Here is a 13,954-nt window from a genome sequence, read left to right as displayed (position 1 = left end):
ACCTTGGTAGCCCTACTATTAAAGCTTTATTACTTTGAACTAAATATCATCCTCTTCAAGCTACTCTTTAAAATACCTTAATAATATATTTTAAACCTGACATCTAAAATATAATCATTTAAACATATTCTTAAGATAAAATTGATCATGAGAGTTTTGCATTATTTTTGGCAACTTTTATTGTGGTAAACATATGTAAAATAAAATTTAACATTTTAAACATAAAATGTACAATTCAGTAACATTAAAGCAAATTCATATTGTTGTACAACCCCCATAACCACTATCCATTTCCAGAACTTTTTTATTATCCCAAACGGAACCTCTGCACCCATAAACAATAACTCTCCATCCTCCCCTTCCCCAGCCCCTGGTAACCTGTATTCTACTTTCTTTCTTTATGAATTTGCCTATTCTAGATACTGTATGTAAGTGGAATCATATATGATTTGTCCTTTTGTCAGCTGGCTTATTTTATTTAGCATAATGTTTTCAAGTTTCATCCATGTTGTAGTGGGTGCCAGATTTTTAAGACTGAATAATATTCCACTGTATATATAAACCACATTCTGTTTATCCATTCATCTGTTGATGGACATTTGGGTTGTTTCCACCTTTCGGTGATTGTGGATAATGCTACTATGAACATTGGCACAGAAGTCTTTGGCCTATTTTGTTTTGTTTTGTTTTGTTTTGTTTTTTTTGAGAAGGAGTCTCGCTCTGTTGTCCAGGCTGGAGTGCAGTGGTGGAGATCTCGGCTCACTGCAACCTCCACCTCCCTGGTTCAAGTGATCCTCCTGCCTCAGCCTCCAGAGTATCTGGGATTACAGGCACCCACCACCACACCTGGCTATTTTTTGTATTTTTAGTGGAGATGGAATTTTACCATATTGGCCACACTGGTCTCAAACTACTGGCCTCAGGTGATGCGCCTCCCTCAGCCTCCCACAGTGCTAGGAATACAGACATGAACCACCATTCCCGGCCTGGGCTACTTTTAAAAGTTAAAAATCTTAGGACAGAGGGAAAGGGAGAGGAGGTGATAAGAGTATATAAAAAACTTGGATCATAGTGGGAGACAGTAAGGGATTAGCTGTTCACAGAAGAGAGAGAAAGAAATCTACTACTCATTAAATTGTTAATATGGCTATGTTCTTAGGCATATGGAAGTAGGCTGGAGGATCTGAATTGAGGTAAAGGAGTGGACAGGAAGGTAGAAGAGGACTGAGATTGTGGGGAGAGACATAGTAGAGTTTAACCTCGTAAAATGAGGCACATGACCTCATTATTTGACGGTGGGGCCCAACACCTGAATCTGCACTTTACAGAGAGCATGGGTACACTTTCATTTCTTTAGAGAAATCATCCATTTCTTCTATTGTGTTTCCTCCCTTTAGCCTTGGCCTATGTGCATTGATTAACTGCCTGACTTTGGAAGCCACTTTACTGCCTCTGAACAATGAAGCACAGTTGAATGCTCACAGATCTATATGCTGGCAGAGCCCGTCATCACTACACATCAAGTATCTGTGATTCCCTCCTCCTAAGAGAGAGCTACAGTATAGAGTCTCCCTTATGGTTTATCTACCCAAGTCCTGCACCCAAGACTTGTTTAGTGAAGCTACGGAGGGAACATATAGGCCCAATGATTGTATTCAGATCTCAGCTGCTCACTGGATCTGCTCAACAGTACAGTGGGAATACCCTACATTGAAATAAGATGCATTCAGCATCCTTACTATTGTGTGAACCATTCCAGTCAGGATTCCTGCACTGGTGAGAAAGAAGACTAGGGAATATCTCACATCTCCAACTCTGATTTATAGGATTCTATAAATGTAAAATCGATAGGCATAACACTCAGCAAAATTTAAAATAAAATTTTATTTTATCTTATACTTAAGTTCAGACAATAGCATGTGGTGTACATTCAAAATTTTTGACAGGTACAGAGCACATTAAAAAATGAAGACATGATCAAGGAGATGTAAGAGACAAATAGACAACAACATTCTCCCTGAATCTGGAAAGAAGCAAGCAATAAGACCATGAAAGGTGGCTGTAAAACAGGAAGAGTATTCTGCATGTGTTGCCCACAACTAGGGCAGGATTATCTCTCATCACACGTTCAAAGCCATTGATGTTAGCGTGTAACAGAAAGAAAACAGAGGATTTGTACAGCTGAGGAAATAAATGGCAGATGTTACCCAGGAAGCAATATAACGTGGTAGTTAAGTAACTGTATTCAACTGTCGAATTTAATTTTAAATCTTGGTGCAGTGCCCACAAGCTGTGTGACTTTAGTCCCCTTGATAATATAAACTTCATTTCTCTCACTTATAATAAAGAGACACAAATGGTACCTACTCCACCAAGTTATGAAGAACACATGAAACCTGTAAAGCACTTACAATAGTGCCAGAACATTGTGAGCACACGTGATATGTTGGTTGGCATTATTATTAACGGCTTATATAAATTCCCAGGTAATGCATAATAACAATAGAGACTGTGACAAGCCCTGGCTTACATAAATGATCAGCTTCGTTTTCCCTATTTCATTTGACATGTTATTCCATTGTATGCTTTGAGACAGGGTCTTGCTGTGTTGCCCAGGCTGGAGTGTAGTGGTGCGATCATGGGTCACTGAACCTCAAACTCCTGGACTCGAGCGATTCTCCCACCTCAGCCTTCCGGGTAGTGGGGGCTACAGGTGCATACCACCATGCCCAGCTATCATATTCCCTATTTAAAAAGTTGTACATGGGCCGGGCGCCGTGGCTCACACCTGTAATCCCAGCACTTTGGGAGGCCGAGGCAGGTGGATCACGAGGTCAGGAGATCGAGATCATCCTGGCCAACATGGTGAAACCTCGTCTCTACTGAAACATACAAAAAATTAGCCAGGTGTGGTGGCACGTGCCTGTAGTCCCAGCTACTCAGGAGGCTGAGGCAGAAGAATTGCTTGAACCCAGGATGCGGAGGTTGCAGTGAGCCGAGATCGTGCCACTTCACTCCAGCCTGGTGACAGAGCAAGACCCCATCTAAAAAAAAAAAAAATGTTGTACATGACAGTTAACCAATACCTCCATAATAATAATAATGATAATAATAATAATAAAAAGAAAGTAGGGACAACACTAAATCATTAGCAATTTGAGCACATTTCCTCCAAGACATATGCTATTTTTCAACTTGGCTTCAATCATGTATCTTTATGTTTGGTTTTATTGTAGTCTTTAATTCACATAATACTTCATTAGTATGTATTATTCCACATAATAGTCCTTTAAGTAGATGGACCATACTTTAGTTTATTATTCCAGCCAGAGAAAAGCACTGATGTGCTTATGGGCAACTGGAAATAAGCTAGTGTTGGAAATAATTATGTTTATCAAGCCAATAAAGATAAGGAGAAGTGTAGTGTTAAGGGTCACTTGCCTCCCACAGCCTGAAAGTCCTTGTCACAGCTGATCTTGAACATAGCCAGCACCCTTGTTCTGATCTGTTTGGTTTTGGCACCATAGATGATGGGATTGATGACAGGAGGCAGCAGCAGGTAGATGTCACCCATGACAACACGCACAATGGGATGAAGGCTGTTTCCAAAGCGGTGTACCACTGAGAGGCCAATAAGTGGCACATAGAAGGCAAGTACCACACCAATATGTGACACACAGGTTCCAAAGGCCTTGGCCCGCTCTGACTTGGAAGGCAGTTGCAGCACCGTTCGTATTATCAGAAAATAAGACAAGGAGATGAACATTACATCCACTCCCATGACCAGCAGAATGGCAGTAAGACCATATACCACATTGGGCAAAGTGTCTGCATAGGCCAACTTCATCACATCCTGGTGGACACAATAGGAGTGTGAGAGTACATTGGAGTGGCAGAAGGCCAGTCGCTTGATCAGCAGAGGCAGTGGGAAAAAAAAGAGGGACCCGCGGACCACAGCCACGATGCCAATCTGGGCTGTTACTGTATTGTTGAGCACAGCAGCATGGCGCAGTGGGTGGCAGATGGCCACATAACGGTCAAAGGCCATGGCCAGCAGGATGGTGGATTCAATGGCCGAGAGGGCATGAATAAAGAACATCTGGGTAAGGCAGGCCTCAAAGCTAATCTCTCGGGAATCAAACCAGAAAAGTGCAAGGATCTTAGGCATGGTGGATGTGGATAAGGCCAGGTCAATGGCTGCCAGCATGCAGAGAAAGAGGTACATCGGAGAGTGCAGGTTGCGTTCCGTCCTTACGATGAAGACCACGATGCAGTTTCCAAACACTGCCACTACATACATGGAAAGGAGGGGGAAGCCAACCCAGAAATGGGCTTTCTCTAGTCCTGGGATACCAATAAGCACAAAGGTGGCATGTGTGAAGTTGCAGGAACTCATAGCTGGAACTGAGGAGGGGTGACTGGAGAGGGTGAGGTCACACTGGCAGTCTGCAGGGACATAGAGCACAATCAGAGAATGCCCTGGAAACTTGAAACTGACATCCCACCCCTTTTGTCTCCTCCCACCCCCCACTTAGGGTCTTTTATAAACTCTGAGGCCCTCTTCCAAAGGGGGAACTGTGACAGCTCAAATTCATTTATGCATCACTACTCTCAAGGTTTATTTAAATTTTTAAAAGGGAACCCTGGGAGAGCAATGCTTTTTCCAAAATGTAGCCTTTCCAAATTCCCTCAGATTCTTCCTACTGATCCATACCTTCATTGTCTGGATATTTGGTGACCCTTTTTTTCTGATATGTGCTAAGAGATACACTTTTGGGAGCTCCTTCCAGATAAGGCTGCCTTTCTTATTTTACTTTCCCTGCTTCCCTCCCCCCACTTTCTTTCTTTCGATTATTCCTTCATTCCAGAAGCATTACTAGCATAATGTATGCATTTAATTCATGCGAAAGAGAGAGGCATGATCACAGAAGAATCTTCCTGTTTAGACTTGAAACATGAGTAGAAATTAGACAGAGAGTGGAATAATGGGTGTTCCAAGGCAGTGAGGATAGGAGATAACTTTGCAAATTTTCAGGATTCCCGGTCCTCAATTCTGAAGTCAGCCAGAGGAATAAGAAGCACAGCAATGACATTTTTTTAAAGCTTAAAAGAACATAAATAAACAAAACCTAAGAAAAAAAAATGCCAAAAGCCAATCTCTTTCAGATTAAAGGAAACTCATCTGTGGTCATAAAATCAAAGGTAGTGGCTCCCTCTGATGACTTCTTCAGAGATGAAGGTGCTGTCAGGACACTGGTGAGTACCTCCACATCTGAAAGCTTCTTCCAAGGCCACTTTAATTGCATCCAAGGATAGTTTGAGTTGAGTCCTTACTTTGGAGAAGTATTATTAATTTTACAATGATATTTTTAGAGCTTTGTCTTTCCTGAAACTTGTGCCAACAAGTCATTCATCTCAGGGGAGACATTTCTTTTTTAGAAGCCCAGTGTTTCTTTGCCCCAACTCCCTACCCTCACCCAAACACCTGGGTTCTGACTTCACGAAACTTCTTCTCTGCTAGGTTGCCTAGGTGCCTTGGTCTTTAGAGCTAATTTTCTCTAGAACGCCAAAGCCTTGGCTGCAAGGCCTAACTTTTGGAAACAAATGATGCAGGTGTCTTCATTGATTATCTGTTTCATTGAAACAGGTTAGCCTGCTTATATTGCACTCCCCTAACCCCAGAATTTTTCACTCATCATCTGAGTTCTTCCTGCAGCTGGGAGATGCCCTTCAATTTGCTCTTAATGTAGAGGGGTTAGATACCAGTGATCTTAAATTACAATATGATAACATTAATACAAAGAGATTAGAACTGGATTCTCCCCATTTTGGATAAGCAAGGAAGGACAGATTCAGGGTTCAAAGGTTACAAACCCATACTTCTGCCTCTATTTTCTCTTCTCCACCTTCAGAACTTGTGCAGACAAAATAGCTAAGCTCCTTGACAAATATTAAATACCATATTTGGCTCCCAGTTGCTATCAGAACATGAAAAGCCCTTTTCAAAGGCAGATGATTGCATCCTTTAGTGAGATACAAGGTAGTTTGCATCTTGCATCCATCCATCCATTTCTGTATCCATCATAGCTTGGGGAAGGGGATACAGAAATTTAAACAAATCATGCTGTAATGTGTGGGACAGAACTAAGGAACCTTCCCTGAAGAGAGGCCAGATCACTAGACCACTGTGTTCCAGCGAAATGGGACCCAGGGTGAAGAAAAGAGCAGGCATGGAGGGAGACCAAGAGGAGCACAGTGATGTATATTTTCTTTCTTAATGCCTTTTGCTATGCTACCACATGCAGTGCTGATAGATAACAAGATTCTTTATTGGCCCCAGAGCTGGTTACTTTCTTAAACCCTCTCTCTGCAGAGCATATTTTCTGCCTTGCTGGTACCTGCACATGCTCACTAGAGTATAAGACTTTGGGCCATCATCTCATCTCCCAAAATACCTATCCTGAAAGACCTCACGTCACCCTCCCATGTTGCCTGGCATCCTGCCTAAAGTAAACTCCCTGCTAAACCCAATTTCAGCTTCTCTTTGGGTCGAATGTGGCTGTTGCATTCATTCTCACTTGCCTTTCCTGATTGTTGCTAAGACTCTGGGATATCTCTTCCCAGTCCATAAAGTTGTGGATGGGATGCAAGGACTTCTCCCTGCCCTGACTTGAACCAGTATGTGGGGTCTTCAAGGTCCCTTAGGATGGCAGGAGCTAAGGCTGCCTGACCCCAGGTGAGGGTGCACTTACCTGAGAATGGTACAGTCCTACTTAGAAAGAGCAACTGGAACTGGTTTTGCTTTCTGGTTCAGGCCTTTTTTATAATGCCCCTCAGAAAGCCCATGGGAACAGGCTGTGGAGTATGAACTGAGGCCCCAGGGACTTGGCAGACAGAGGAAAAATATCTCCATGTCCACTTGTGTGCCATTCCCACAGGCTTCCCACTATTCCTGTCCAGGGAGAACAACCTCAAAGCACCCACTGCCTCTGCAATCACTCCCACACTCACATATACAGGGCTTTCGACAATCTGCTCCCACTCCTCCAAGCTAACCTAAGCACACAGAGTCAGCCACAGGATGAGTGTGTTTCTTCATGTGCCACTCTGCTAGACACAACAGACAACATGTGTGACTAGGCATGGTCCTTAGGCTTTAGGAGTTTGCATCCTCTCTAAAACTACAAAAGTTTAGTTCCATAATTCAAAATAGGGACATGCAATTCTCCATATCTTTCCCTAGCCTTTCTTCTGGTTGACAAAACAGCCCTTAATGTATCAAAGCCACTCTTCATTGCTCCTGGATTATAGATAAAGCCTAGATGAGATGACAGCTTTTTGTCCTAGGTCGTATAGTTAATTAGTGATAATATTGGTTGGAGAACCAGGTATTCTGACTCTTTGTTTATTCACATTAAACAAATGTTTGTCAAAGGATTACAAAGTTATAAGCAAAATAGATAAAAAAAAAACCACCCCAACCACCTTCTCCAGGATATTGAGGTATCCTCAGTACCTCAGGATGCTTGATGGCTCTCTTCCAGTGACGTGTCCCCTACGTCATACCCAGCAGAGTTACCTTCATACTTTATTAATATTTAACACTAACCTGTTCTATCTGCCATCCTTTCTAAGTATGCCTCACACATGAGTCTTACCTTGTCATCATCACCGTAATCTTTGAACACAGAAACAGAATTACTTTCTTATCAATCAGCCATTAAGTATTTATTGGTCACCTATATCTGGCAATGGAGTTAATTAATTCATTCATTGTGTAATAAGCACATTCTCAATGCTGGTTTTGTGCAGGTACTGTGCTGAGTTTAGGGTGACAGAGGTGAATAAGACAAAGTCCTTGCCGTCAAAGTATTCACAGACACCTACCCAAAGAAACCTGAAATAATATGAAAGAGCAGTGAATGCCACAGATTTTTATGGGAACTTGAGAGGGGTATTTATTTAGTCATTGAGTGGGTCCAAAAAGAGCGTATTTCAGCAGACAGAAAATCATGAAAGAAACAGAATTTTCTATAGAGGAATTATGAACAATTGTAGCTTGGCTGAAGCATAGAATCAACCAAAAAGGAAAGAGAAATTGAAGAGGTCAATGGATGTGAACTGATGATAGGCTGTGAACTCAAGGACTTCATCCTGTAGGAATTGGGAGGTGAATAAATGGTTTTAAGCAGGGACATCACAAATAGACATGTGTTTCAGATTGCTATTCCAGAAGCTGTTGGGAGGGTGAATTTTAGGAGGATGAAGTGGATGTGCTTATGAATTTAGTTATGTGAGACAAGACTTAAGATACATAGCATTTCCTCATCCTTCACATTCAGTTATTCAACCGATCTTGTCTATTTTTCCTTCTAAAAATCTTTTGCATGTTTCCTCTTATTTTCATCTTCACTACCACTACCATGTTCAAGTAGCTACAACAGTGGCCATGTGACTACTAGTGCTCTGGCTTTTAGAAAGTCCCCAACTCATTGTGAGCTTATGCATCTTGGTCAGAGCATGACATTTGTTCTGCAACCCACCCAGTCTTGGTATCTACATTATCAATTTCCTATAGATGGAAGCTTATAAGCTGCCAGGATTGTTGGACAGGAGGACTATCCACAGGTTAGCATTTGTGAGGTGAGGTGGGGGAAGAGAATCTGCAGAAGTTGTGCGAACATCTCAGTTGTCCTTGAGATTGATGTTCCTTTTTCTCCTTTCTATTTTTAGGACTCTGAGTATCTCCATCCTTTTCCTTCAGCTCTATTTGCTATCTTCTGTAATAGTAGTGTATGGAAACAAATAAACATAACCCTAGTCTGTAGGCCTGTATCATCTGAGCTTTTCCATCTTTCCACTTCAGATCTGCCTGTAGCTTCTCTGGATTTTTGTTTTTGCTTCATTGTGAGTTACAGATATGTAAAGATGATCTGTGGGGGTACATATTAGGGAATAGAAGGGGAAAGAAATATGTAGAAATAAACTGGCAGTTTATTCAAAATATAAATCACCTCTTTAAAGTGGCCTCCTAAGTTTTACTATTACCTACATTCATTCACTAGACAAAGCAAGTTTTATGTTGGAAAGTGGGAATAAGGCTTCACAAGATTAGGATCAGGGTATACTAGATCATATGAAAAAGAGCGAACTTTTTATACCAAATAGCAGTACTTGGCACAGTATTCTCTAAAATGTGAAATTTCACAAAAATATATTTGTAGATATGAAGAACTTTCTGGTATAGGAGAACTTTGTTATCTTCTTGTATGCCATCAGAATCCTTACGCATCAAAGACACTATTAATTCATTAATTCAATGAAGAGTAAAAGTTACAATGGAGCAGACACTATAGATAGAAATGTGGAAACAACAGTGAATAGACCCAGTCCCTGACCCCAAGAAGTGAGCTCAGAGTTTGTTGTGGGGAGAATGGTGACAAGAGAGTTTGGAAGGAGTTATCTTGAGAGAGAAGAACAAGGTGCTGCAGGAGCACCTGGAAAGGGCACCAGACAGACTAGAGAGGTCAGGAAAAGTCCCTGAAGGAGAGCCCCTTCTATTCTAAGTCAGGAGAAGGAACAGAGTGAGAATGCTCTAGGTGGAGGTAGGCTTAAAAGGGACAGGACATTCTTTACTGGGACTTAGGACATGCAGGTTGTTTGTTGTCTCTGGGGCATTGTACAGAGGGGAAGCAATGAAGCTTAAGAGGTAAACAGAGCCAGATCATTAGACATTCTACTATTTTTACTATGTGGCAGGCCCTATTTTAGGGCTGGGAGATAGCATAAATGGACCAATTCTTTATTCTCAAAAACATTATGTTGTGGTAATGAAACCAGAAAATAAATAACATTTATGTAATATACTGGGGTATAAAAATGCTAAAAATTAAAAGTAAGGCAGATAAAGATGAGAGTGAATACAGGCAGGAATTGAGGGGGAGGTGTTGTTGTTGTTATTATAACATCAAGGGCCCTGTAATAGGGTGCACTTGAGCAGAGATCTATATAAAGTGAAGTGTAAGTCATGTGGGTCTCTGGAGGACGAACATTCTAGGTAGTGAGAATAGCATGTGTAAACTGATGTTGAAGCATGCTTGATGAGTTTAAGAAAATATTTGGAAGCTAGTGTGGGCGACATAGAGTGAATCACTGGCAGAGCAGTAGACGATAATATTGGGCTGATGGAGGGAATATAGATCATATAGATCTTTATATGCTTTTACAGTGACTGTGAATTTTTCCTAGGTAAGACAGGATGTCATTGGGGTATATTGAACTTGATCTACCTTGTGTATTAAACTGATTAGTTTAATCAGTCTAACTTCACTATGGGAGAAAATAGACTGTAAAGCAAATGTGGATGAAGGAAGACCCACCAGAAGGCTGTTATAATAATTTAGGTCCAAGATGATGGCTTGTATCACAGTGGTAGCAGTAGAAGTGGTATAAAGTGACTTGATTTTAGACATCAATATCTGAGATATCTAGAAGAAAGGGTCGCCAGAACATGCAGATGTAGCATAGGAGTGATAGAAAGGCATCAGGGATAACTACAAGTGCTTTGTCTCAACAAACTGGAAGGTAGAGTTACTGAGTTAGGGAAGACTGTGGGTGAGCATGCTTTTTCCTTGATGGGAATATTAGTGTATATTAGATGTTGATTCTAAGATGATTATGAGACATTCAAGTAATGATACTGATACATAGGCAGTGGGATGAGTCTGAACTACAAATATTAATTTGGATTTTGTCAGCATAGAGATGGTACTTAAAGACATAATACTGAATGGGATGACCAAGGAAGGGATTATGACAAAGCATAAAGGTCTGAGAACAAAGTCTCAGGACATGCCAACATATAAAGATGAAGACTAACAATAATTGAAACTGAAATGTTGTTATCAAACAGGCTGAGGATTTGACATAATTCTTACAGTACTATAAGTACTATAGTCATTTAATAAATTCCCTATAGGGAATGATGAGGAAACCAGAAAAGAAACAGCCTATATGTAATACGTTAGGGAATAAAAATGCTAAAAATTAAAAATAAGGCAGGTAAGGATGAGAGTGAATATAGGAAGAAATTGAGGAAAAGGTATTACTATTATTATTATTATAACATCAAAGGCCCTGTAATAAGGTGCAGTTGGCAGAGATCTGCATAAAGTGAGGGGGGAAGCCTGTAGATATGAATGATTACTTCTACTTCATTTCTGGATCTATAAAGCCCATCTTAAATTAGTGATATTAGTGTGGCATTGAAATACATGCTTTAAAAATTTTGAGAATTAATGGACATACCCAGGGTGGAACTAATTCTCTTTCTGGATTAAGCCATTACATGACTATTATGACACAAATTTAAAAATGCATAAGTAAACGACCATAATTCATTTGTAGTCACTTTCCATTTCTGTTGGGGCAGATTGTTGATGGAGGGCTCAGAGAAATACTGAAATATGCTTGAGTCAGGAAAGATCATCAAGTAGAAATATATTTGTAAGGTTTGAAGATTTGATTTGGGCTTTTTCTCCCTAATTTGACTGAAAATTTCTAGAGATTAGAGTGGTGGTTTTAAAAAATTAATTGTTTTACTTCTTTATGTTTCCTAGTAAAAATTACCTGAACTTCTCTCTATATTTAGATTTATAAATATAAATATAATTTATATATAAGCATATAATTTATAAATATGTTTATATATATTCATATAATTTTTAGAAATATAAATTATATATAAATTATATACATATATTATATTATAGGTAGCAATATAGCATTAAAGTTAAGAGTGTGGGGGGCTCTGGAGTCAGTCTGCATGGATGTGCTCTGCCATCAGCAACACCAGTTACTAGCTGTTTAAGCAAGCTACTTAACATTTCATGCCTCAATTTTCTTATTGATAATAAAAGTGATTATCTTATAACATTGTTTTAGATATAAAATGTGTTAATACACATAAAAAACACTTAGAACCATGACTTGTCAGAGCAAATAATAAATGGCAATCGAAATTACTAGAACAGTTGGAAAATACTACTTATTTCTCACACAGGAGTGACTTTTCTATAATGTGTCATTCTAACTGCTATGAAGTAGATGAGATAATAATAGAAAGGCTGTCGGCAGGGACAGAAGGCAACAACAGTTTGGACCCAACAGTGGTGTGAGAAGGAGAATTTTTAGATGTAAGGCTAATTTTAGGCTGTTCATCTCTTCCGTTCCATGTCTTCACCTCCTCATCTGGGAAATAAAGTAGTCAAACTAGCTGATGTTCTAGATGTATTCCAGCTTTAACTTTAAATGATTATATGCTTAGCTTCAATGGGCACCAGTTCTTTGGTTGTTTTTGTTTTTAATTGGTAACATGACCTGAAGTATACCATCTTGAGGGGTCCATCTAGTGCTGGAATTCTACAATTTTATGTTTCTTTGGAATGGAGAATTTTTATCACAGCTCTACATATCTGTTTGGTTTTCACACTGTAGATGATGGGGTTCGTTACAGGGGGAATCAGCAGGTAGGTGTTAGCAATCATAGTATGTACATAGGCTGGGGCTTGTTTCCCAAATCTGTGAACAAAGGACAGGCTGATCAATGGAATGTAATCTATAGCAACAGCCACAATGTGGGAGACACATATGCTGAAGATTTTCTTCCTCTCTTCTGGGGAAGCAACGCTAAGGACAGTCCTAATGATCAATACATAAGAAAGGAGGAGGAGAACTGAGTCTACACCAACAGTAGGGAACATGGCAGTCAACCTAACTGCACTGTTGATTCTGGTGTCTGTGCATGAGAGCTTCATCACGTCAGGGTGGCAGCAGTAGGAGTGGTGGAGTACGTGGCTGTAGCAGTAGGAAAGTCTTATAAGAAGTGCTACCATTGGTGTCAGCATTAGGATCCCCCTGATGACACTTGCCACTCCAATTTGAGCTATTCTGGAGTCAGTTAAAATTATGGCATACCTAAGGGGATTAGAGATGGCCATAAAACGATCAAAAGCCATGTACAACAGCACCGAGGATTCCATCACAGTGAAGAATTTAATAAATGCCTGCCTGGGACAGGCAGGCATTAAAGCTGATTTCCCTCACATTGAACCAGAATATACCCAGCATGGTGACCAGAGTGGATATGGATAGGCCAAGGCCAGTGGTAGACAGCATGGAGAGGAAATAGTACATGGGTTCATGGAGGCTGGGCTGAGTGATGATAGCGAAGAGGATCAGGCTGTTTCCCAAAAGAGCAGTTACATAGAGGAAGCAGAAGGGAATGGAGATCCAGGTGTGGAAGGCTTCCAGCCCAGGAACACCAGTGAGCAGGAAAATGATGGAAGTGGAGGTGATAGTCTGCAAAGCTGACATGCTGAATTAAAAGTACAGAAGAAGGTGAGAGCTTAAAACAAAAAAAGCTACGTTCGTTTGTGTATTGATCGAATTAAAATAATTTTATTGTACAGAAAACTGACATGAGTATTTATATAATATGAAACTATGAATGACTCATTTAAATTGATTAAAAAATGTCAGATTTCAACTGCTGTAGTGGATACTTTGCTTTGTCTTTGAATTTGCCTCAGTGTACAATCTTTCTTCTCTAGGGCACTTTGCTGGCAGCTGTGTTTATATCATGTGACCAGTCCTCTGATCATTCTAGCCATAGATAACCGAACTAATAATAAGCACTTTACCCCAAATTTGCCAATCATATTTCATTCTTTCTGGCATGTTGAAATTGTGCTAAAGAGGTAGTGCGTTATTTTTCCTCTATGGTTGTCGCCAGAGAAAAATTCACTGGGGCTGTGGAACAGCAATATTACATTGATCGTAAGTGTGGAAAGCAGAGAAGCTTACAGACAATTTGGCAAGCCAGAAAATATGAAGAAAGGGATCATTATAATACAAAGTCACACATAGGAAGTGACAAATAAATGGCTTCAGCATC

At 40.2% G+C, this 13,954-nt stretch overlaps 2 protein-coding genes across 2 annotated transcripts; both read right to left on the bottom strand.

Annotated features, from left to right (window-relative positions):
* Nucleotides 1-203: 203 nt before the first annotated feature.
* LOC102124067 (olfactory receptor 51E2) lies at nucleotides 204-4,446 on the bottom strand. Its single transcript, XM_005578931.4, has one exon. The coding sequence runs from the start codon at nucleotides 4,394-4,396 to the stop codon at nucleotides 3,434-3,436; it is 963 nt and encodes a 320-aa protein (XP_005578988.1). The 5' UTR covers nucleotides 4,397-4,446; the 3' UTR covers nucleotides 204-3,433.
* Nucleotides 4,447-12,428: 7,982 nt separating this feature from the next.
* On the bottom strand, nucleotides 12,429-13,386 carry LOC135967063 (olfactory receptor OR51C1-like). The gene is given in 2 exon segments (XM_074012611.1): nucleotides 12,429-13,070; nucleotides 13,072-13,386. Coding segments are annotated over 2 exon segments (945 nt in total). The 5' UTR covers nucleotides 13,375-13,386.
* Between the last annotated feature and the right edge of the window lie 568 nt (nucleotides 13,387-13,954).

This window comes from Macaca fascicularis, chromosome 14 (genome assembly GCF_037993035.2).
Source record: "Macaca fascicularis isolate 582-1 chromosome 14, T2T-MFA8v1.1".
NCBI lineage: Eukaryota > Metazoa > Chordata > Mammalia > Primates > Cercopithecidae > Macaca > Macaca fascicularis.
This window is presented reverse-complemented; position numbering and strand designations above follow the sequence as displayed.